The following is a 26,624-nucleotide window of genomic DNA, read 5'->3' on the forward strand; positions in this document are numbered from 1 at the left end:
AAAATGCCCTATCATTGATGCACTGCTTGTCTTAGCTTCTATAACAACACAGGAGCTGGATTTCCTCCCACCTCACTGATTGCTCTTTCTCTTACTCTTCTGCTGTTCCACCTTCTACTCTTTGATTTCTTGACAGTACATTCCTTTAGGGCTAAGTTCCTGACATTTTTTTCCTCTGTCTATGCTTTCTTATTTAATTTCTTTGGTCTCAGAGCTTCCAATATCCTTCTACATACCAGTGATTTTGAGATTCTGAATATTTATTTCCAGCCTCTACCTGTGTCTCAAGCTCCTGTTATCTCTTACTGCCTACTCCACATGTACGCTTGGATGTGAAAAAAAGGCTCATACTTATCATGCCCCAAACTGAACTTCTGATCTTTTACTCCCGAACCTGCTTCCCTGTCTCTCTATCTCAACTGATGGAAACTATTCTTCCAACTGTTCATGTGAAAAAAAATAGTGTCATGTATGACTGGAGAGATTTTTTCACAATCAAAATCTAATGCTGAAAATTGCTCTCCCTAAAAATATTCAGAATCTGACCTTTTCTCACCATCTCTACAACTACCATCTTGAATCCCTATGTGGATTATTGAGACTGGTTCCCTGGCTTCTATCCTCCATTAGTAACACAGTCTCTATTCCCACATGACAGATACCATCATTCCTCTGGTAAGAAGGTGGATGGGAAAAGGCAGTTATAATACACAGAGAAAATCAACAGTGCCAAAAGTATGCAATTAAGGAAAGTAAGGATATGCAAAGAAACAACATTGGGGGAAAATAGAGAGGCTTAACTACAGGCACAGAAAAGATTACCAAATTTTTTTTAATATTTTGAATAATTTTATGCGAATAATTTTTAAAACTTAGTCAAATGGATAATTTCCCACTAAGTGTGAATTTGCATTACTGACCCAATAGAATTCTGAAAGCCTGATATTTCTAGTCATTTCTAGGGGCTGGGAATACAACAGGGAAAAAACAAATAATTCTTGCTCTTACGGAATTGATACTACAGTTTAGGAAATCAAGCACTAAATGAAATACATAAATTAAAACTGTAGTTAAGATGCAGATAAATGCTAAAGTGAAAAATCAAACAGGGAAGAGAGGTTGCACTTTCAAAGAGGTGGCTAGGAAAGTGTTGACTAAGAGGTAAGTTTTCAAGAAAGGCCCAAAGGAGATAAAGAAGAAGGTATTGAGACTAATCAGTGGGAGAATGTTTCAGGCCAAAGACAGAGAACATTCCAGAACAATGGTAAGGACAAATGGGTTGAGGTGGGAATGTACTTGCCTCTTTGATGTCATCTTTTCAGTAAGTTTTCACTGACTAACCCTAGTTAAAATTGCAACACCCTCTAAAACTCTGTCCTTTTACTTTTAACCTAATATGTAATTATTTTATTACTTACTTACCTTTGTTATTATCTGCCTCCTCCCACTAGAAGGCAAATTACATGAGTGTAGGAATTTGTCTGCTTTTCTTATGGGTGTATCACAAATGCCTAGAACATCACTTTGCACATAAAAAAGTACGCAATAAATATTTTGTGGAAAGACTGGGAAGGATTAGAAAGGTGTAGCCAGAGGAGTAGAAAGAAAATGAGGAGTCCAAATGAAGAAAGTGGTTCAAAGATGAAGAAATAGCTATGTGAAATGCTTATGATTGGCAAGGTAGGATGAAGACTGAGAATTGATCACTGAGTGAGGAATGAGGAGGACTTTCATGAACCTGACATGAGTAGCATGGCAAGAAAACACTCGACTGGAATGGGTTCTAAAAGGAACTGGAGAAGAGAATTCTGAAACCAAAATGAGCACAGGTAACTCTTTCAAAGAGCTTCACTAAAAAAGGAAGGGGGGGGGGGTGGGAATGGACAGTAGCTGGAGTAGGGTTAAGAAAGAATTTTCATTTTTAAAATTTGATTTATTCTTTTTAAAAGAGTCTTTAAGATGAGATGATTAGCAGCATATACTTTATGTGGATGGGGACAATCCAGCAGAGAGAGGAAAAAAATTTAAGAAGGCAAGAAATACAGGAATTGTTTACTGGAGAAGAGCAGGGAGGATGGGATCTCATACACATGTAGAGGGGCTGGTCTTAGCCTGGAGCACAGATGGTTCATCCCTAGTAACAGAAGTGAAGACTGAGTATTCAGGCACAGATGCATGTAGGTGGGTTGATGTGGTCGTGGGAGCTTGCGGAAATTCTTTTTTGACTGCTTCTATTTTCTCAGAGAAATAGGAAGCAGTGTCATCAGCTGAGAGTAAGGATATGGGAGGAGGTGTAGAAGATTTGAAGAGACAAGGTATGGAATAGTTGTCCCCAAAATAAAGAGGCAGTGGAGTTGGGAAATGCCTTTAGAGTGCAAGGCAGCTTTAAAGATCCACTTGGGTTAGTCATCATGCCTGAGAGTGTGTTTTTCTGCAGCCATACTCAGTGGCATATGTGTGGGCAGGGAATAGGCAGAGAGTGGGCTTTAATCAGGGCTGTGTTTTAACCAGGACCACAGGACAAAAGAGACCTGGTGAAGACAATTAGTGTGTGCTTTTGGTGACCTTTACTGATTCAGCATTGAATTTAAGTAGAAGATGAAGGAAAGGGATGATATGAAGAGAGTGAGAGGCAATAAAATCATGGATTATAAGGCACAGAGTCCATGCAATTTGGAGTCAGGGCAAGTTTGGGTGGACAGTGAGATAGATGCTTGAGAAAGAGATTGTGGAGGGGTTTCAGTTCCTAGTGATGACAAGTTCTAGACTATGCCTATGCTTTGGAGGGCTAAATTAGAGTGTAGGATGGGATGACTAGAAAACAGGAGACCAAGGAACTAACAGTCCAGGTTATTGGTAGAATCACCTATGGGTTACTGACGTTATTAAGAATTATGGCTTGCATTATCATGCAGGAAATAAAATCCTTAAAACAGGAGGAGAAGTGACCTAGGTAGGATTAATGACCACAATAAGGATGGGTAGCAGGTAGCAGAGTTTGATGTCTATTTTCATGATTCCTTAAGACTGAAAGCCTTACTTGGCCAAAGCAATATTACTAATAAAAATTAATAAGTTTAATTACTGTATGTGTATTATATGCAATAGCTTTGTGGGCATGGTTTAAGGTTAGTGTTTAAAACAATCTTGATTATCAGCTATGTACCTTGGGCAAGGCACTTAATCTCTCTCTGCCTAAAGTTCATTCATTTGCAAATGAGGATGATAACACCTATCTCAAATCCTACATGTCAAGTGCTTAGCAAAATTAAGTGCTTAAGATAGAAACATGGCTAAATACTCAATTATAGTTAGCTATGACTATATTTGTTACCTTCCTAGATAACTAAGCATTAGAGTATCTGGAAAATAGAAAAGCTAGTAAAGGCGTATTTTGCTCTTCAGAATAATATGATCCTACATACATGTAAGTTAATTAAAATAAAAACTTTGGTAGAACCATTTGTAAAATAATCCTTTCTTTGCAAAAAAAATATTTTAAAAATTATCTGAATCCAGTTTTCAGACACTGAATATATATTAAGTAACAAACAATTGTCATGTGGTATATATTTTTTAAAAAACGATGTGAACAATGCAGAAAACCAAAAATTCTAGATCTTGATAGCATATATAAGTTTTTGTGACAAAAGCCATAGTTACTTATAGACTGGGATAGGAAGATAATATTCTAAAACATTCTTGCTTATGTATTGAGGAGTCCTATATCATGTTTTTTTTCAATTTTATCATCAGTAAAGCATAATTTAATACACAATTTGATAAATGTTCTTATTGGGCTAGAATTGAACATTAGACTTGGAAGATGATTTGTAAGAATTGGAAGATGATTTATACTATATTGTGTTTTTAATTTACATATTGCATTTCCAAGTGAGTCCAATATAGCAGCACAAAGAAGTGATATCAAGTTGATGGGCTGATTTTTTTGCTATTGAAGAAGCCTGAAATTTTAGTTATCTTAACAATGATTCAAATTTCTCACATCATCAGTTTATCTTATTATAGGCACGTGATAAATATATTTTAAATAAGAATTGATTTTATAATTGACAATGACATTGTTTTATGACTCTACTACTTTAAGTGCCTGTGTCCAGACCCAGTAAAAGTTCCTACCTCAGTAAAAAGATCATTCTGGAGATCTGCCTCGAACATCGTCTTCACCTTTACCTGCCTCTGCTTGCTTCCTGTTGTCTCTTTACTGCATTCCCCAGCTTACTCTTCAGTCTTTTCTGATTTTTAATCTCAGATAAGCTTCTTCTCGAACTCCTACCACTTCCCTTTTCCCTACTCCACTTCATTTCTGGTTTTTATGGTTGTTTACTACACTTTAGCAAAGGGATGGTTCTTGCTGCTCACTTGGTGGTTGGCACAGGGTTTCTCTCTCAAGGGACCCAGAGGGGTCATGAGGAACCTCGGGCCATATAATTACTGAGAGAGACACTGACTGCATCTGTGCATCCAGCTTAAAACTCAGACTTCAGAAGGGGTTGTGACAGCCTAGAGTGAGCAGCAAATTAACGTTATCTGCTAAATCTTATCATCTAGTAAATAGCACAGCTAATATTGCAAGGCATTTTCTCTATGGTGGAGTATTCAAGTAAGACTTAAGTATGTTATGCCAACAACAAACACATGCCATGTCTTGAACTTCTAGATTGGAGGTGCCTTCACCAGTTTCCCTGATGCATAAAGCTGGCACATAAGTAGATCTGCAATGTATATTTGCTGAATTAACACAGCTGACCCATGATCGATATACACTTTACATTTGATTTTTTTTTACATTTGATTTGAAACCCTAAGGTGACTTTCTTTTATATGAAATACTCATATTACTTAAAAAATAATTTTGATTGCTATATGATGTGTTGTACAGAATTTATGATGAATTACTAATTTGTTAAAGCGGTATTTTTTTGTGTAACACTGTTTCAACATGTCCCCTTATTTTTAATATCCTGGGAATCTTAACATAGGCATAACCTAGGCTTTTCTGCTTTTAAGAAGCCTTAACCATGGTTCAGTCTCAGAAAAAAATCTTATGACTTGATCTCTTATTTTCTGTCTTCAGAGAAAGTACAGACTATTGGGCCTGGATTTTATGTGTTTGTATTTCCACTGATGATACAGACCTCAAATCATGCTCTTACCTGAGAAGCAAATTCTGAGGAGTTTTCTGTGTGTTTGGTGTGTGTTGGTGGAGGCGGAAAGGGGAGAGGTTAAGAGATAATCAACAAAAGATCAGTGTCTAAACTGAAGAAGGGACAAGAATAAATGCAGGAAGGACCCTGACTAATTGTGTACGAACACAAAGTCTTGTTGTGTCCCGCTTGTTTGGTAGTTGAGTCTGGGTTGAATGTGTTGAGTTGAGAGGGACAGGAGCTGAAACTCCGTGACGCCTCTGTACCTCCACATTTCTAGTTCTAAACATAAGGTCCCAAAGGGGCATAAGACAAAATCTGTCATGAATTTGCTTTACAATCTGGTCTAGAATACCTAACAGTCTATTTCCCTGAAGCAGTTTTAAAAATATTAGTATTTTGGCAGAAAGTATATATGAGCTATAAATTGCCCATATGTGGTCATCTCCACTGGTCTGTTTTCCACATATAGAGTAATCACTGCCATGACCCAGGAAATGTGGTATACAAATTCAATTGCACAAAATGCAGGATTGAGTTAACGTGATGTGATGAAAATAGCATTTTTGTACTATCACAAAACACAAAGATGCAGGATGTTAGAATTTATACTAAGAACAACTGACTTTACTGCAAGTGGAAAAAGTCACAAATAACTAAAAAGTCATCAAGGCCTAGTCCCACCGCTTCCTAAGATCACCACTCTCCCTCGACCCCTGCTCCGTCACAACACAGGACATAAGAACTTGGCAACCTGGCTTGCCTCCTTTTGAGAATGGAGATGGGAGTGAGATCTGAAGCCAAAGGCCGACCACATTTTATACAAATGTGTGTGGTCTATGGGTTTACCTTTTGAAAAGTAATGTATAGCAACAACAATAACTAAGATAACCACAGATGAAAAAATACCATGGAGCTATTGGAAAATACCTCAGAAAACAAATCTATTGGAACATCTCTGAATTGGTATGAGTGGATGTCGGGGAGACCCAGGTGGGTGGGAGGTCTCAACAGCCACATCTCCAGACTACACCAGGACTGTTGTGCCAGATTACCCCACCAGAACTTTACCTTGTGTTGCTCACGTTTCCGTTGTATTGTGTTGGCCGTTTCCTCATGGACCTGCTGAATGGTAATTTCCTCCCTCAGAGCTACCTCTGCTCTGTATAACCAGGCACCTATAGTGCCCAGAGGTGCAGGGAGAGATTTATCAAGCTGTATATGCCAATCAAAGAGCTGCAATACAAAAGTAGAAAAATAGAATTATCTTTAATATGGAAAATTCCTAAAACTCACCCAAATGACTTCTAAAGACATAAGGATCCCAGGTAATAATTTCAGGTTAATTTAATATATACCAAGTAAGAAAATATTTGTGTTCTGAATTTGATACTTTGAGAATAAGGAGGAATTATAGTTATAAGCAAGTTTTGAGGAAACATGAAATACATTTTAGACATGGAAGGACATCATTGAGAGCTTAAACAATTTTTTTCTTATAGGAATAGCATAAAGCCCCCACTGATTTTCAATAGAGCTTCTGCTGAGAGGGAAGGGACTGGATTTTTTGAGATGTTCAAGGATACAGCTGTTATACACTAGCTGATGTGTGTCCTTTAAAACCTGCCACATGAGGACAGGTCCAGAAAAATCAGGGTCATCCAGTCATCTCTGGAGGAAGGAAAATATTCGAGATTCTTTCTATGATAGTAACTATTTCTTCATTTCTACCACTTTATCCAATTCTTAAGCAGTGTTTCTCCCGACTTATTGGAATACCAGGTAGGATAGGTTGAGGTGCTTGGGAACTAACATATTCTCTGGTAGAGTTTGTAGGAAAAAGATTAGGTTATCAAAATGAATAAAACAGAGTAAGTTCAAGGCTAATATTTCCATTTGCAATAGAAGTTTCAGATGTTTTAAAATCCTGGTCTTTAAGTTTGCAAAATATTAACATGAAAGTTACTGAGCAGCTTTTTTTTTTTTAGGTTTATGAATGACCGGATAAGATTTGCTTACATTAAAGACTGTAAACATGAACGTGCTTATAGAAGGAGGACCTGTTGATGAAACCTGGTTATAGACTTTAGAGAAATTGCTGAAGCTCCATTCTTGGGAGAGTCATCTCTTCTAAATGACCCAGAATTTAGTGGGTAACCCAGAGAGCCTTTGAGGATTTCAATCCATCATCTACTACTCCATGGGGAAACTACATGTAAGGTGGCAAAGCAGAAGAGTTGTTAAACCAAGTACTTCCCATAGGCAAGCCTCTCCTTCCTCAGACATAGGCTGTAGGACTAGATGGAATATCATTGTGTAGGAAAACATGAGGGAAAATGTTCTTGACTAAATTATGTCAGCCTTAATGAAATTAATCACGAGAGAACTTACCCTGGAGGACACTCTGTCCCAGGATTGTTTTACCAATGCTTGGTCAAGTGACAGTTTACCATCTCTATGTACTGGTTGTATTAAATGTTCAATCTGTTTCCTTTTTATTTCATATTGAACTCTGAAGTGCTTAAATGACTAAAAGAGGAAAAGAAGCAACAACATGGAAATGAGTCAAAAACAGCAAATGCAAAGGAAACCGCATTTCCTAAATAGCAATCCTTTATATTGGGATTACACTCAATGCATGCTGCTGATAATAATGATGACAGTCATGATCCTGATAGCAGCTACCGTTCCTCAAACCCTGATGATGAGCCTGGTCCCATGCTATACACTCTTTCCATTTTATTCCTCTGGATTTCTCCATAACCTTGCAACATCCACATGTCCTATTATTATCACCACAGGAAATCCAGAGGTCATTTGGCAAGAACAAGTAGTAAAGTAGAATTAAAACTTAAGATTTTTCATTTCTGGTTAAATAATCTATGTGTCAGTCCATACTCATTGAGAAATAATAGTAAATAGGAATATAAACCTATGCTAATAATCAAAATAATACCAAATTATTCAGAGTACCAAATTATTTAGGTTAGAAATTATGTATATCGAAATAATACCGACTTAAAGATATCTAAATTTATGCTAAAATAAGCCTGTGTAAAGTAGGGGACCCCATTTATATAATAATATTTTGTTTTAACTTTGCGCCATTAAAATGTTAATTATTGTATCATTTCTTTTATCATAGTGTGTTTAACATAAATTTGTAATATGTAGACTTAACCATAAGTCTAATACTAACCTTAAAAAAGTAGTGATTTTAATTTTACATTTTACATTAAATCAATAAATTCTAAAATAAGACTCCAAGGCCAAGTATTAATTGAATATCACTAAAATGTGCAATTATGTTAAAGAACATGAAAATGTCCTTACAGAATCTAGCTGATAACACATCTGAAAAAATTGGTCAAACAAACATGTAAGTTCACAGTACGAACACTGGGGGGAGACGGTGAGTAAATATTTTACCACAACTTTTATCTTTCATTTCCTCTAACTTAATTTCAAAATACCAAAACATAAAATCGATCTTCAATTTTATTCCACAGAATTCTATGCATGAATAAAACAGGAAAATATACTACTTACTGATAAGTAGAAACAGAAAAATGCTGTTTGGGGACTGGGACAAGGAAAATGTTCCCTATGTTCAGCTTTCAGATGGTCTCTCAATCTTTCTTAAGAGATAGCTTATTATCTTTAGACTGAAAGGAATGTTTCTGTTTCATACTTTTCTAATACTCTGTTTTCCTTTTATACAATAACATCTGTACAACAGGTAATTTCATAATTTGGAATTGATTTTTTATAATTTATGACCAAACCAAAACTCACCAATGGTCTAATAAGTATATTCACTCTGTTCTTATATTTTTATTCTCAATTTACTGGCTTAATCTTTTTTTAATTAAGCTCATCCAGAAAATTGTATTTTTGAGAGAAAAGATTACATTGAGTTTCAAAGCAAAGAGGGCACATACATTTAAGCACATATATATTGCTTTGCCATGTTCAGTAAATATGGTATTGATGGCATCATCCTTCTAAATTCAGGCACATTTTATAGAAATTATTACATAAAATTGTACACTAATGCCAATAGCTAAATCTTTTATCATCTGCCATTTGAATCTCATATCATTGCCCCTTTTTATATAGCAAAACTGATTGAAAAATAATATGGACTAGGATGTATTATAGTTTAGCCATTAAAATGCAATGCTATCTTAAATAGGAGGATAACATCAATAAATCACAATTTAATGGGAAAAACCTATTACAAGAGCTTGTGTCTGAGAAATGAAAATTAGAAGCCAAATCCAAGTAATGGTGGTATAAGGAGACTGAAGGATGGCCATAACACCTCTGGCCTCAATTTGAGAGCAACAGTGTCGAATCAGGCAGGCTGCAACAGAAACTGATCCCATTAATGGGCCCACTCCAAACATTCATATTGCAAACTTTTCTTAAATGTGGCTTATCCCATAGTAGTTTTCAGTTTGGCACTGAAGTTATTTTTTCTTATATGACATCTACAAGATCATGAGTTATAGAAAGACAATGACCAGATGTTTGTGTTTGGGGTCATTTATAAGACTCCAGAAAAGTCATGAAGCCTCAGAGGTCTACATACAGGACGGACACACATCATTTAAAACTACTAATTCTATCTCTCAGTATATGAAAGGAAGTGAAAATAAGATACTGAAGAGGTATCTGCATCTCTTATTTATTGCAGCACTATTCACAATAGCCAAGATATGGAAAAAACGTAAGTGCCCATTAATGGGTGAATGATAAGAGAGGTGTGGCAGATATAGATATCTATATCTATAAATATCAAGAGAAAGAAAGACATCGTTCTATTTGTGACAACATAGATAGACCCCTTGAGGATATTATCCTAAGTGAAATAAGGCAGGCAGAAAAAGACAAATACTATATGACATCACTTATATGTAAGTATCTAAAAAAGCCACACTCATAAAAACAAAGTTAAATGGTGGTTACTAAGGAATGGGAGGTGAAATAGGGGGACAGGAAAGATGCTACTTAAGTGTACAAATTTGCAATGAGTAGTAAATAAGTCCTTGAGATCTAACACACATTATAGTAAATATAGATAACAATATTGTATTATAATCATCAAACTTACTAAGAGACTAGAATTTAATTATCCCAACCACAAAAAAAAGAAATACTTATGCAATGTGACAGAGGTGCTAATTATCTCTACAATGGTGGCAATCATATTACAATATATAAATGTATTAATTTTTTAAAACTACGTATTTACACAGAAATACAATTATTAGATTACATGCAAACTTAAGATAACACATATTATTTCTTTAAATATTTTTCTCATTAATATCATTCAAAAGATTGAACATAGATTAAATGACTTATATGAATCTTACTCATAAAAAGGGTTTTAAGAAACTGAAATGCCTCTTATACATTACCTGATATTTATCTTGCAAATTTGATTCTGTCATCTGTGCCCTTGTCAAATCTCTTTCAAATTGTTCTATCCAAACTTTTGTTTCCTTCAAAATTAGCCTGTCTTCTCTCTAGAAACCAGAACATATTACAATTTTATTAATAACTATGCATTTATTTAATTGCTGATTAATACCTGGCTGATTCTAGAATACACTGAATAGTTAATAAGTTCCAATTGTCTCTGAAAAACTTCCTCTTCTCCCTCACCTCTTTTGGAGAATGAGGGGCAAAAGTTTAAATTCTAGAAAAATAGCTTAATTATCTTGCTGAATACTAAAATTATCTACCTTCAGGCAGCCTGATGGCTCAGCAGTTCAGCACCTCCTTCAGCCCAGGGCGTGATCCTGGAGACCTGGGATCGAGTCCCATGTCAGGCTCCCTGCATGGAGCCTGCCTCTCCCTCTGCCTGTGTCTCTGCCTCTCTCCCTCTCTCTCTCTCTCTCTCTCTGTCTCTCATGAATGAATAAATAAAATCTTTTAAATAAATAAATTTTAAAAATGGTAATCATTAAAAATAAAATAAAACTATCTACTTTCATTTTTTTTAATAAACAGTAATTTAATTAAGAAAGCAGGCTCAAGAGGAGATGTCCTAAATACAAAGATACTCAAAAAGAGCAATGGTTGGAATAAGACTGACAACATAGGCCTGGGGGTGCTTCTTAACCCACAGTTATTTGCACCTCACTCCAGATGAGATTTTTTTCTTCCAATAAGATTAATTTTGACTGAATCAAAGGAGTTACAGTCACAGAACACTGTGGACTAGTATTATTTAAAAATTCTATTCAGTATTACAACATAAGCTCATCCAAAATTACAGAAAATACTCTTTTTGCTCAATATGGTATTATTAGACCCTGGTAACACAGCACCTATAAAATATTTACCAAAATATTTCCTGAATGAATGCATCCAGGCTACCTCACATCTCAGAAATGGAAAAAAAAAAAAACCCACCCAAATCCAGAGATTTATATAATTGTTTCCACAAATAATCACAAGCCTATAGCATTGATTTAGTGAAAAATATCCTAATTTTTCACCAAGATTTCTTATCTCGTAAAAATGTAAAAGTAATCAAAAACACATTTAACATGGTTCTTGGCTCTTACAAGTCACTTCCAACTACAGCATCTCACTTGATCACAGCCTTGTGACACAGATGAAATCACGATGACAGGTTAAGTGGCAGAGGAGATAGAGTGATGGCTGTGGTGGCAGGCAAAACTGGTTCCAAATTCTGGTTCTGACAAGTATCAGCTCTGTGACTTTGGACACATTTTTTTTTAATCCTCTCTACTGCTGTACCATCATATGAGTAGACACCACACACTGCTTCCCCAGTTTGAGGAAGAATTCAAGATAACCTCTGTAGCACATCTAGCACAGACACTAGCACACAACTGTCATGATTCTTGCCTCTTCTCACTTTCCAATCTCACAAAAGCAATCTTGTCCTGCCTGAAAACATCTTCCTCTGGATAATGCCTTCTTCAGAGCTCAGCTCAGACACAACCTCTCTAGTAAGCTTTTTCTGACCCAGAAGTCTTGTTGGAGTGTCTCTTCTGTGCCAGTGGTTCTCACACATTAAGATGATCACCTCCAGGTGATTCTGTGCACTAGAATCACCTGGAGGGCTTCCAAAAGAAGACTGCTGGACACCACCTTCAGTCTTCCTTGGCTTAGTATGTCTAGGGTGGAAGCCAAGAATTTGTATTCCTAATAAGTTTCCAGGTGAATCTAAGGTCTAAGGACCACATTTTGAGAACACTTCTCTGATCTTGCAACAACTTGAGCTCAAATATTCACTGAAAAAGCATTATTTTGTACCATCTACTTAATTGTCTCTTCCTCTCCACCCATAGTACAAACCCCTTATGTATCTTATTTTTCTCTAGCCTAACACAGTGTCTGACACCACTGGAATAAAAATGAGACCCAGTCTCACTCAATATATCATAGTAGAATAAATTATTGGTATAATAGGTAAGTAGAGAAAGAAATGGAACAGGAGCCCAAAACTCCAAAGTTTAAGCTTTTCCTAAGATGGCTTCTCTGAATGAACAGATAAATGTGACCAAGGTACATGGTTTGCTGGTTGACCATCATGCCCATAAAAGCACAATGGAACATTCTTACAAGGTTGGAGGAACTATATGCTCTTGGTTTACCTCCAAGGTACCAAAGGCCAATGTGACCACTCAGTGGGGGGTCGGGGGAGATCATCAAAGTGAGCATGGAACTTCATTGTGAGCCTCCAAGTACCTATTTCTCACCAATTGAAATTATTTCACAAAGTCATTTGAGAGAAAAGATTATATTTTTAAAATAACTATTAGAGTTCATCTAGTAAATGACTTTTTACTGGTGGGGCAGTGTCAAGCAAATTGCAATAAGGTAAGAAGAATGTAGCTATTTAACACACTCAACATTCTCCTTTTAAGAGGAGATGTTGTACAAACAATATTTAGGTTCCCAGAGCCCAGTTAGTCCAGTGGCTTTTCTTCAACTGTTAACTTTTACATGCATTCAAAGACCTGGGTGTCTATTTGCCTACAGAAGACCACCTAAATTCCAGGCAGCCAACTGGGCAGTATTCTCATGACTTTTTCTTTCTCTCTTTTTCACTCAAACTTACAGGCATATTTACATGTTCTGTAGCATGTTCATGTGTACATCAACTTACAATTCATGGAGCATAAAATAGAAATTAATTTAACATGATATAAAGTTACTTTTCATTTTTATTCCAGTGTTGGCATAGAGTCTAGTTTGTTGATAGAGCCTTAACCTCAGGCCTATATGGAACATAAAGAAAGACAGAAAAAGTACAGGATAATTTGGAATTAGGAAAGAACTCAAAATCATTAATTCCACAAGTATATCTGAGCACTAATGAAAGAAACTTGTATGTCATGAACTTTATGAAACAAACTATATGACCAAATACTGAGCAAAAGGGATGCGATAAAACTCAGGATACAAGCTAACTGAATACTTACCTTTTTTCAAATAATTATTTCCTGCTTAATATTTGATAACATAAAAATAAATCTTTAGCTTTATTTTTTATTTTTCATATCACATATAAAGAAACCAAAAAGTTATTGTAAATTTTTCCTTTTATTAGTGCTAGTGACTGTTATTAAAAAGAAATTAATTGATGCTATCTTATAATTAAAGATTAGTCCATGGGAGTGGCTTAGACCGTAACTAACATTCAATAACACTTACCTATGTTATTTATTCTATTAGAAAGGAAAAGGAAATAACAGAATTAATGCATTAAAAGAAATGTGTATATAAAGACAAATACATGCAAAGGAATGGCTAATAAACTATGGAATGTAGGATGTTTGAAAGAGGTCACTAATTCAAGATTATTTAAATCTTACCTTAAAATTTTGGATAGAATTTGCAAAAGATGGAAAACCTGGAAGTATTTCCTAACAATATGAAAAGATAATATATAGAAAAATAATATAAATCATGGACAAAAATTATATAGGAAACAAGAAAAAAAAACAGTGGAGAGGCATTTGTCCATAAATAAATAGATGATAATTTTACATGTACAGTTACTTTAAGAATTTTCATAACCTTTGAAAGCATCAAAATAAGGTAATGTAGTATACTAATATTTCATGTTTGATTTTACCTTTTGGAAATATTTATATCTTATAAATATTTATATCTTGAAATATTAAGCATTTCATATGGTGAACTATGAAGAAGAGGCATATTAATTCATTTCTTTTCTCTTAAATACACTCATAAGATGCATCTCTGTACCCCTGTATCAATTAAGATGGTGCTGTGCTTCTGAGAGCAGTCAGTAGTATTTGTTGCAATGGAAGAAGGAATGAATGAATAAATAACTGAAAGTTTAATAGCTCAGAAGAACTAATAGGAATATTTTATCTATTTATGACTGAGTGCTCATTACTCAAGGACACCTTTAGGGAAAAAGTTTATCAGTTTTATTGGTTGGCCTAAAATAGGCATAACAATGTCTATTTCCAATAAGAAAATCAGATTTGACGGCACTGAGAGGGGCACTGGACAGTATGAGCACTGGGTGTTATACTATATGTTGGCAAATCAAATTCCAATAAAAAAATACAAAAAAAAGATTTAAAAATCATAGCTATAAAGTATCTAATTTAAATAAACTCATAAAGAGGATACAGCAATCAAATCCACCAAAAAATGGAAGTCTGGGAGACGCACTGATGCTAAGCTTTCTAAAGGTGAATTAAAAGAACTATTTCCTAAAACTTAGAGAAATACTAAGTATTTTAAGGTGATGCCATCAATAGCCTTAATATATATACTCTATAAAATCTTAAAGTTTCACTAGATAAAATTAGGTGGCCATTTAGTTGCTTTACACAACTGAAAAATATATAAAAATACATAAAATTCCTCTTTTCTTATTGAAAATATTCATTTTTAGATGCTTGTCCCCAACATTACAAATGCCACACTAAAAAGGGGCAAAGCTTATAATACATTTTCCTCAAAATTATTTTTTGAAATAACCCTGAAAAATGATATGTAGTCTCTTTTCAGGAAGGGATAAAGGAACTTTAAAAAAAATCAGAATTTATTTTCTAGATAATGAAAGTAATCTCTTAATGAAACGTCTTTAGTAAAGCTTATTAACAAGCTTATGTCAGTAACAACTGTCTTCCAAATCTCGAGGAGTTTTGGCATTAAATTCTTGCTCATGAGCATTAGCAAAAGCACCTCCTTTTGTTTCTCAGACTTAGCCAGTCACAGAGTTTACTCATCTGGAGAGATGATCAATGTCGTAGAAATTAAAACAATACAATCTCAGAAACTTGATCAGAAATGAATTCAATTGGGTAATATAAGGACTTGTGATATGAAAATCAGATGGAAAGCTGATTTTCTCTATGCTGTATGGGTCAGGTCTAATATGCTTTCTAATAGAGTTTCTTATTCACACAGCAACATCCATACCCAATTATATTCTCAAAACCCAGAAAAGCCCCAAATGTCACCAAAGCACATGTATCAGTCTATGCTAGGAATTATACAGATAGTTTGCTTTTGCTTCCTGTGGTGCTTCTTAGAAATACTTATCTTACTGACTATGGATAGGTTACTCGGGTGGTCAATGTTTGTGCCTGAATCTTGTCAAGGAACAAAACAGGTTTCCTGAAATGATAGTTTTTAAAAAAACTAATGTAGTTCTATCAAATGTCAAATTAACTTCATCCAAGTAACCTAGGAAACACCTGTTACCATTGTTTAAGTTAATTTTTTATGAAGTCACAGATTTCTATTGTGTAATGCCTTTGCCTATTTGAAAATTTGGGGTTATGAGCCATTCCTTAGCCTTTTCCTTTCTTAGACCTGTTTCTATTTGGAAAACATATTAAGTTTTTTGTTGCTTTCTTGTTTCTTTTCATTATAATCTCAAAATGTTTTGAAAATTCTAGTTGAGAACTGAGCGATGAGGTCAGACAAATAGTTTTAAAAAACACTTCATGAAAACTCTATTTATTTCTCTCCCTGATGTCATTCTATCTTATAATTAATTTTAAATTCAATAGTAAATCCGCCTCTCTATAATTAAAGAATAATAATAATACTTAAAAATTAAAAGAATGGAAATGTCCATTGTTAAAGTCTAGGAAAATAGGTATTCTGGTGTGTGGCTAGAGTATAAAGTGGGACAAATTTTCTGCAGGAAAATTTGAAAAGTAAAATTCAAAAAAGCATTAAAAATCTACATGCACTTTAGCCTAGAAATTCCACATTTAAGGAAGAATAATAAAACAATGTTTTATTATAAAAGTGTTAATGGAAGTACTTTTTATAATGGCAAAAATTCAGAAATTTTCAACAATTAAGATTGGATAACTTATTGTACATATACATATAGATGATGTCCTGGAAAGAATGGCATAGGAAGAGTTTTCTATGATGTTAACAGAAAAAAAAATGATGAAATTATATGTATATTATAATTCTATTTTTGTTAAAACATTATTCGTGTCAACATATATATAGAAAAATGTTGGAAACTTATACCAACATATTAATTTTTTTCTAGAATAGGGTCTCTCTAGAAAATCAAGTACAGATAATTTTCTTTTGTTTTTTTTTTCACTTTTTTCTTTATTATGACAATGAACATGTCATTTGAGCAGTATGAAAAATATAAATGTTATTTAAACTATTGAGAGGCTGAAAAAAATTGAAAGGTCCTGAACAATTAGGACTTTTACAAGTTTGCCTTACTTTTGTATGTTCGTTTTGAGTAGTGACTTATATAATAAACCTAAAAGTCAAAATTAGATTTTCTCAGAATGAAAAGAATATGAGGGCTCCAGCTCTAGAGGCATGACATGCTGGATATAAAATTACTTCAATCTTCAGACTACTAACTGGATTTCCCAACATGGCTATCTTTTCTCAGTTTTAATTCATCAGTGTCATATGCCCAGCATTTATCATTAATAATACTTTCTCTCACATATCCAATATACACAAGAAAAAACTTTCCCTGTAATCTTCTCCCTAATTGGTTATATCTATTATTTACTCAGTTGCTCCTTTTTTGCAATGCATTCCAAAATAAAATAAAACAAAATGAAATAAAATAATAAAATGTATTCAAATTCAGTTTTTCAAAAGCATCATGTTAAAACATCTAAGTCACTATCATTGAGTGCGTTATCAATACCTGAAGAAAAAAATACTTACATCATTTTCTTGCCCATCAGTGCCTGTGTTGTGGATGTCAGGGTAATGCTTCAGAAATTGGGCTACATAGGTCATAATAGACTTCTCATCTGGTTTATCCACGTCAACATCTGGAACAACCAAAACCAAATGTGAACAAGTTAATTAGCATTCTTTATATTTTAATAACACAACCTTTGAATCCTAGCTAACATACCAAAAGACACTATCCTAAATGCAGAAGAAAAACAGAATTAGTATTTCAAGACAGCGAGGGAGGGCAGACCAATTTAGTTTGGATGACACATGATGGGAATGTTGTGACACACAAATATGACACATTTTAACCAAGAAATTTTAGGAAGTAATGCAGGTTTCATTTAAATGATCTCAACATTAATTCACCAGAAATCTGAGATACTCTTTGGTAATTCAGATATTCTGTGTCATTAATAAAACACAAATACTATGTACATTTCAGAACTGAAGTGAATGGATAGTAAAAAAATTCTTACAGGTGTGGTGTTGAATGACGTGACTCTAGAGCTTCTATACTGTATCTGACCAAATATAGAGAAGCTCCATCTTATCCCCACAAATTTTATTTTGGAAAAGAGGGAGATGCCTTATGTTCAAATCCTTGGATAGACTCTCCCTTGTGCATGATTCTCTCTAAATTACTATACTTTGAACAGTCAAGTACTCTGAAGGAAATACCGAGCCTGAAAACATATTTTTAAGTGTACAGATGTTTATCAAATAAAACCAGTAAAAATCAAGCAAAGGTATTTATATAAATTTAGTCATTATAGAGTTATACGGGGTAAGACTGCATACCTAAAAAGTGTTCAGTGTTTTAAATCATCTCTGCCTAACTCTTTTAAAGGCAATGAAAAGGTGATTACATTTGGAGTTTACAAATATTTACAGAGCAAAAATGTAACAAAACAAACAAAACCCATGAAAACCAAAACATAACTAAACTGCCCTAACATTTTGTAATGTGCCTTGTTATCTGAGATATAATTTCTAGGGACACTCCCATTATAGTGGCAAATATTTTTCCAAAAGAAATTCAGTGCAGGAAAGTACTATTTCTTCCACTTTCCTAAAGTTTTCTGGCCTCTGATATGGTCTCAGAAATCATTTGTAATTTCTGCCTTTAAGACATAGGAACGTACAGAGTTGAAATGTGTGTACAAGAACAAACAATGACTCCTTACCTTCAGGATCCAACAGTCTGGGGATTCCTAGTTCTGTTTCAGCAATAGTGAAAGCCTCCTCCAGGTTTTCCCGGTTAGATCTCCCTTTCACTTTCTCCAAGTCCACTAGTTCTGGTCGAATGGCATGGATCACGGAATGGAAGGCAACCCCACTTCTCCAACTCCGCCCAAAGTCCTTTACTTCTGTTCCTGTCTGCCTTAGTGTGATAGAAAATAAAATATTTATTTAATGTCACATTCTGAATAGATAATATGCACTTTCCTCAAGGACTAATGCCAAATCCAATCCTCAGCAATGATGTGCAATTAGTTATAGCAGTTAGCTGCTTGAAAAAAAAATAAGCAAAACAAAAATTTTAGAGGGAAAAAAAAAATTTTAGAGGATAACAAGATAAGAAGGAGTTTTGTTTCCATACTTTGAGTTTTCCATATTAAGCTTTTCAGTAACTGAGATACTCAATTTAAAGCACATTTTAAAAGGAAACTAATAGGGGCACCTGGGTGGCTCAGCGGTGGAGCATCTGTCTTTGGCTCAGGGCGTGATCCTGAGATTCAGGATCAAGTTTCACATCAGGCTCCCTACATGGATCCTGCTTCTCCCTCTGCCTGTGTCTCTGCCTCTCTCTCTCTCTCTCTCTCTCTCTCATAAATAAACAAATTAAATCTTTAAAGAAATAAAAAATAAAAGGAAACTAATATAGAGAAAACATGTCAGGCAAAATAAAAAAGAAACTTATAAAAACACCAAAGATGAGAGTAATTCATCATTATATATTTTTGAAGTCTCTAGTGCATTTCTAATGACAATGATAAACAATGTGTTGTACATGTACAGATATTAACATGCCAAGATAATACAGCTGAATTACATCAAATGCTTTAGAATGAACAAATGCAAATGGATGTGACTATCTCTCAATCAGTCACACAGGAGCCTACACTCCACATAAGTCCACACAAGTTTCCATTTACACCACTGATCAAATAGTTTTTTTAAAATCTGTTTTTGGAATTGCCTTGACAGCAATGTCCTGGTGGCAAATCTCTGTTCTTCTGTGGTAGATATGATTAATTCAAAGTCAGTTACAATAATTAAGACTTCATTCAAATTGGTAGTAATATCTGCTAGTGAAAATAAAAGTGTACAAGCTCACAATGATTTTTTTACATGTAATTTATCAACTATATAAACTGTATACGAAAGCATCTCCAAAAAGGAAGTTGTGAAGATGTCTTTGAACAACATTCCTTGGTTAAGTTTAGAGACCTCCAAAAGTGATCAATTAGATGACATTCAATTGATGAATATTCTGGTAGTCTCTTTTTTAAAAAAATTAGTCTCATTATAGTTGTTTCTAGATGAAGCAGAGGTAGTATCACCTAACCCCCCCCCCCTTTTTTTTACTATAATCTCAAGATTTCCATGAAGTGTAGGGTATATTTGACTGATACACTGATTAACATACAAAGTTGGTAAATACCCTTAGATTTTATCTCTGCAACCTTAAGAGTCACTTTAAATCCTGTTATACCAATATACATTCAGCTTGCATAAAACGTCTTGGGCTGAAAATAGCATCATTGAATCCCATCAATAACTTCAAAAATAAATATTTCCAAAACAATTTTGTAAGATTTCGGTAATTATAAAGTAATCCTGTATCTCCTCTTAGTTGTTTCAGGGTTTCTGTCTCTGATAGTTCGCATCCAGTATATTCAGCCAAAGTCTGGCACATGGGCAAATACCCACACAGGTGGAGCAGGTCACTGTGCTCTTGTCACCTCTTCACTTTGCACATTTGCCCCCGGCTTCGCCTTACTTTTCCACCTACATTTTCCTTTTGGTTACACTTATACATTTTTAAATGTTTTTGTGTTCACAGTTACTTCAAATTGTTTTTTAACAAAATAAGGTGGGTATAAATAAATAATTAGCTAGCAAATATTCATTAGGTATTAGATATTTTCTGACTTTCCTCAACTTGTTTATTGTTTCAGATATTTTTAAAAAGAAATATATAAAATATTTCCCTACATATTACTGTTGGAATAATTTTTCAAGTTTTAGTACATTTTCTTTTTCTGTATTTTTTGAACATACACACACACCCCTATAATGTTTCGTATTACATCAAAGCAGTAGGTGGTATTCCTAAAAATTTTTGTTTTAGTTCAAGTCTCTCATTTAAGAATCTTTGATATAAATTCTAAAAAAAAGTAAATATGTTACTTAAAGAAGTGTTACAAACTTCCAGAAACTTGGACACATCACTTAAAGTGATGAAGTATATCCAGTTTATATGCATTTCTGCTAATACATATTTACTTCAAGTCATCATTCAAGACGGATCATCTTGAATGGATCATCTTGAATGGATCTGGATATACAGATTTTCGTTTGTTTTGCTATCTTATTAATTTTTGTCTTGAAATACAATTTTATTCTTAGACATCTCAAAATCAAGTTTGCAAATATCAAATATGCTATAATTTAATGCTTTTATGTCTGAGAGTATATATTTCCTATCAGGAAATGAAATTAGTAAAAAAACAATAGAGAAGGCTTAATCATATTATATCACCGAAGCAGTTTTTATTCACTTCTCACATATTTTGAAATTTTATATGAAAACAGTGAATACATTCTGACAATATGTCTGGTGTTTACTGGATATTTTGTCATTTCTTGTCATGTTCAGTCCTATGAGACTGATAAACATTCAGACCACAGAGTATCATACATTATAATTTTAAAAACATGTCTATACTTAAATAGGTATAGATAGTTAAGTATTTATCCATATCAGTAGGAAAGTTGCTTGGAAAATACATAGTAAGATAGCATTTTTTAAAAAGGCAGCTTTTAGGAAAATTATCAACAATTTGGTAGGTATAATGGAATTATGTGTTCATCACAGAATTTTTGTTAGAGAACAGTCCTCTCCCCAAATTTCTCCCCTTGATGCAGCTGTAGAATAAATGAAACTCACTCATACACTGATGGGTGGAAAAGCCTTGAATCATAAATCTGGACATTTATTCAGATAAGGAAAATACAACTTGCACTAATGTTACAAATATAACGTTTGCAGGACTGACTTTTAGGCCATTAGGCCTCTGCATATTTTTGAAAGCTAACACACCATATATAAAACAAAACCAAGGCAGAAAAACTTCAAAAAATTTGAGTTTACCTTAAGCTACTATAATATTAAGTAGAAATCAATTTATTTTTGGTTAATTTAATGTTTTGTGGAGCAATGGGCAAGAGAATATCACATTGATATTATTACAAAATTTTGCTGCAATAGCATCATAACAAATATCCTAGTGTGTAGTCACCTGTCTCTTCCTGCCTAGTACATTTCTTCTCTCTGTTCAATTAAGCTGCAAAAGAGTTTAGTAATTGCCACTATGGATGGCATGCAAACAGTATACCAGCAATGTGGTCAGGTTTTCAAAATTTCATTTCTACTACAGATTCTAAAAAGCCACAAAGCTTTGCTTTCAGAAATATTTTTGAATACAAGTTGAATCATAAAAATATACCCCAAATTAGAAATCCACCAACACACTTTAAAAGTTAAACAAAACTATATAAAATAGTAACACTAATTACATCTTCTCTATGTTTAGTTTTTCTCTCATTTTTGCTCTTTAAACACTTTAAAAATAGAACTCCCTACGTTTAAGTGCTTTAATATTTTATAATGATAAGTACTCATTGAAAGCTATTTTTCAGAAGTAGAGGGTAAGATTCAAATTAGATTTAGGCATGCAAAAGCAAAACAGAAAGTAAGTTAATTTTACATGTCATTTAGGAAGTCCTACAAAAACACAACTTCTTTATGAAGAGATCTTACTACTGACCACATCTGACCACAAAATACTGGTAGTCTCAACTGAAAATGCTCTTGAAATTGCTTTGAAAAGATACTCATTGAGAGCTGTAATTTTCTATCATTATCACATGAATGTACACACATATAAATTTATTATGCCCAGAAGCAAATCCACAGTCTATAAAACTGAGGTTGACAAAGGAATTTACATTCCAGATGAAAGAGGAGACACAAGGAAAAAGAATTTTAAAATAAAATTGCTAGAAAGTTTTGGGAAACAAAAGCAAATATAATTATTTCAGAATGTGGGCCTTAGTTCCATTATTATTAAATAGAACTCAACAATCTTGTGAAGAGATAATCACATTTAAATCTCTAATTTATTTGTGTAAAGATTATTTAATAAAACAGGAAGTCCAAACAATGACCTAAATATAATTACTCCTCAAATTACCAAAGTGTGTGTTAAAAAAACTTAATTGGGCCCAATCACATGAATGGTGAAAGAATTAGTTTGATTATAGCATTTTCCTAGAATATCAGTGATGATTTCTGTTTATATTTTAATTCAAGGAAAGAATGGAACAGCCTGAAGCAAAGCCTTTCATTCAAATGTCTCTTCTAATTCTGCAATATTGGAAGGGACTCAGTAATAAATTGGTAACCAAATTATTCAAGGGTTTCAAATTTAAACAAACTCTTGGTACTTACTTGGCTACTGTGTACTGGACCCACTTTAATAAAGCCTTCTTAGCATTTCCTTGAATCTTGGTGGCCACTTTCCGTTTACTTGGGGGGCTGGCAGTCTCAGCACTAACCATGCTATCCACAGAGGATGTGCTGCCAGACAGAGACTGCAGCTGTGGCAGGTTGCTGGTCAACTCCTCAATCTGTTTGTGAGTTAACAGTTGGCAAAAACATAAGAATTATCTTGTTCTTCTTTCCTTGGATGTTTTACTTTTCCAACTAAGTGATTTAAATTCCCACCCTTCACCCACTGACAAAGTAAGCCCTTAAGAGCACGGCTGACACTGTACTTGGCTTCCTACTTCCCACTGCATCTGAAACTACTTTATACACAGTAAAAAATACTTGTTAAACACATGAATGAATGAATAAAATAAAACCTAATGGTTATCCAAACTCATAGAGCATACAACACCAATAGTGAACACAAATGTAAACTATGGACTTTGAATGATAATGATGTGTCAAAATAGGTTCATTAATGGCAACAAATGTATCACCCCAGGGGAGGATGTTGGTTATGGGAGAAGCTACACATGCTGTGCAGACACATAGTAAATGGGAAATCTCTTTTTGTTCAGTTTTACTGTGAATCTAAAACTGCTCCAAAGAATAACCTTTAAAAAAATAAATGAAACAAAACCTAAGTGTCTGCCTTCAGCTCAGGTCATGATCTCCAGGTCCTGGGATAGAACCTGGTATCAGGCTCCCTGCTCAGTGGGGAGTCTGCTTCTCCCTCTCCTTCTGTCCCTCCCCCTCACTTGTCATCTCTCTCTCTTTCTCAGATAAAGAAATAAAATTCTTTAAAAAATTAAAATTTAAAAAATTCAAACAACCTAACGACTAGAATAATTATTCTAGATCCCCTTAATGTCTAATAGGAACATACAACTTGTCCCTTCCAGAAAAGAACAAATATTTTCTTGAACTCTTTATACACCAATATTTCATCTCCATTGTGCCCTGCTCACTTTTCAGATTGAGTACCTATACCGCAGTTCTTTGGGAGGAGTTCCATATATAATGTCTTTGGTAACAAAGAACAATGTATATGGGAAGGTCAAGTTTCTGCTCACTTAAGAATCAGCCCCAAAGGTAGGCAAATGAGAGTATCACTAAAATTTCCACCACTACCTCCATCCATGACATTATATCAACTGAAAAGGGAGCTATGGTACAATACCTGGAAATATAGAATAATGGTCCACATCAATCCAAGAACTATTGATGGTCGGCCATCAGCTATATCAGTGGAGTTAATGTTGACTAATTTAATCTGTTTAAAAAGAAAAACTGTACTAGTAATGTACTAGAAGATTATAGACCCTTAATTATTCAATAATTAGCACTTTATTAGACATCAATAACATTTGGTCATGCCTATGTAGTGGTACATAAAAGTAAGTAGGGTGAGCCATCAAAACAAACAGGCACATGGTTTCAGTGGAAATTTCAGGAGCATTCATTAGGTGCACACAACAAAAACAACTATATAATGAATTTCAAAAACTTATTTAAAATTTTAAAAATGTGACATCATGCAAGGAATTACCAACAAAACACACACAGGAAAAAAATGTTATTTGTTTACATTCAGAAGCTGACTGGAACTTAAAAGAAACTGTGATGAGTAGTTTAAGAAAATGCACTTACTTTGAAGTTTGTTACCAAATAGCATGAAACTTATGTTGTCTTTTACCTATAAAAGTCAGGAGTTAAAAATTCTAAAATTTGTACTAACCGGTGATCCTCTGTACATGGACTGACATGAAAAACAAAGGGAGAAGATGATATACATATATAAATAATGTTTCAAAATCAGAGTTATTTGTTCAAAAGGAATAAAAATGTAGGTAGTAAATTTAGAGCATAATTTGGGGGAATACATTATAAAGACAAAGGAAAGCCAAGAAATAATTAAGTAGAAGAGAACTTTAGGGTTCAGTTCCTGACTTTTGGGCCTTCAGGATAGATGTTAACTTGTCTACAGTTGTCTCCAATAATTTTACTTTAATGCCCTCTCAACTATTAAAAATGTTACTCCCTAAGTCCCAGCAAAATAGACTATATGGTAAGTCTATCTCAGCCAATCAATAAAAAATACAATTAACAACTGCTCATCATCCTTTCCATAATCTCTAAATAAATCAGAAAAAATTAAATACTCCTTAGATTCCTTGCTCAATAATTCTTAAACATGATTTAATAAAGTGTATTGTGAATAATAAAATTCAGAATTTTGTAAGTGGTTTACTTTTTAAAAAGTATCAGATGCAAAATCATCCCACAAATACTTTACTCTGGAGTAATTAGTTTATATTTACTAGTAGAGTAAAAGCACAAAGTTACTGTAAATAATCTGAGATATACCTATGGAATTTTGTCTCACTGATGAAATTCATTCATCAGGTTTAGAGACAGAAAAGAAAATTGAGAACTTCCATAGATTACAAGCTTATGTGTCAACTTCTTTTAAACCTAGCACAGCATGAGACATATAATACATGTTTATGGAAAATGAAGAACATCACATTTTTTAACCTTTTATGACAGAACCTATTGCTATGTCCATAATAATTTTGATTACTCTTGTTTATAGCTTCTTCAGAATTTTCTCCACATCCATTTTAGCATCCACAGGGCACAGATATATAATACATGTTAATAACCATAAGATTAATGCATTCCATAAAGAGAAGATTATTTCTCTTTCCTTATATATCATGCTTTTTAAAAATGACAAGTTGAATTTCCTACTCAATTTCCTTCCTCAATCTAGCTACACCTGTACTATGAAGTTAACATATTTAATTTGTTCAACTTCTGAAGAAAAAAATGTTCTTCATACCTATTTTTTCTCTTAAAAACTGTGTGTTCCATAATGGGGTCATGGAACTTATTCTTATGGGTTTATGGAACTTATCCTATTAAATTCTTACTAGCCTAGGAGTGTGGGATGGGCAATAGAGACATTCAAAGAGAATGAAGAATTCCCAGAAACCAGAAAGAGAATGGGATCACATTGATGGACTTCACCTTTGACCTGCTGACCTTGGGCGTGCAGCCCAAGCATATGCTTTAACAAAACCTCTAGGTTTCATTGATTCTGGTGCATGTCAGTGTTTGAAAATCCCATACTAGACAACTGTACTTGGCCCATGTCATCTGAGGTTTGATTTTGCAAACCAGAGACCCATATTGTCTGATGTATGTTCCCCCCAAATTCACATGTTGAGGCCCTAACCCCCAATGTGACTGTATTTAGAGACAGGGCTCTCAAGGAGGTAATTAAGGTTAAATGAGATAATGTGAGTGGGTGTCCTTATAAGAAGAGGAGAAGACACCAGAGCTCTCTCTCTCCACATCTGCACAGAGGAAAAGCCATGTGAGGAGACAGTGAGTACGTGTGTCTATTTATAAACAGGAAGAAACAAAGAAGCCAGCTCTGCTGGTATCTT

At 34.1% G+C, this 26,624-nt stretch overlaps 1 protein-coding gene across 13 annotated transcripts in view; it reads right to left on the minus strand.

Annotated features, from left to right (window-relative positions):
* The window catches only part of SYNE1 (spectrin repeat containing nuclear envelope protein 1), a 448,999-nt gene that overhangs the window by 307,552 nt on the left and 114,823 nt on the right, over positions 1–26,624 (minus strand). For 10 of the 13 annotated variants that reach the window (XM_077897084.1, XM_077897078.1, XM_077897040.1 and 7 more), the window contains exons 6-14: positions 24,908–24,928; positions 24,350–24,442; positions 23,131–23,309; positions 18,578–18,774; positions 17,376–17,485; positions 14,033–14,083; positions 10,595–10,702; positions 7,560–7,697; positions 6,240–6,404 (exon numbers count right to left, since the gene is read on the minus strand). In XM_077897084.1, coding sequence (XP_077753210.1) covers positions 6,240–6,404; positions 7,560–7,697; positions 10,595–10,702; positions 14,033–14,083; positions 17,376–17,485; positions 18,578–18,774; positions 23,131–23,309; positions 24,350–24,442; positions 24,908–24,928 — 1,062 coding nt within the window. The remainder of the gene's footprint in view (positions 1–6,239; positions 6,405–7,559; positions 7,698–10,594; positions 10,703–14,032; positions 14,084–17,375; positions 17,486–18,577; positions 18,775–23,130; positions 23,310–24,349; positions 24,443–24,907; positions 24,929–26,624) is intronic. The other 3 variants (XM_077897071.1, XM_077897049.1, XM_077897055.1) reach the window with 2 other exon arrangements.

This window comes from Canis aureus, chromosome 1, assembly GCF_053574225.1.
Source record: "Canis aureus isolate CA01 chromosome 1, VMU_Caureus_v.1.0, whole genome shotgun sequence".
Lineage (NCBI taxonomy): Eukaryota > Metazoa > Chordata > Mammalia > Carnivora > Canidae > Canis > Canis aureus.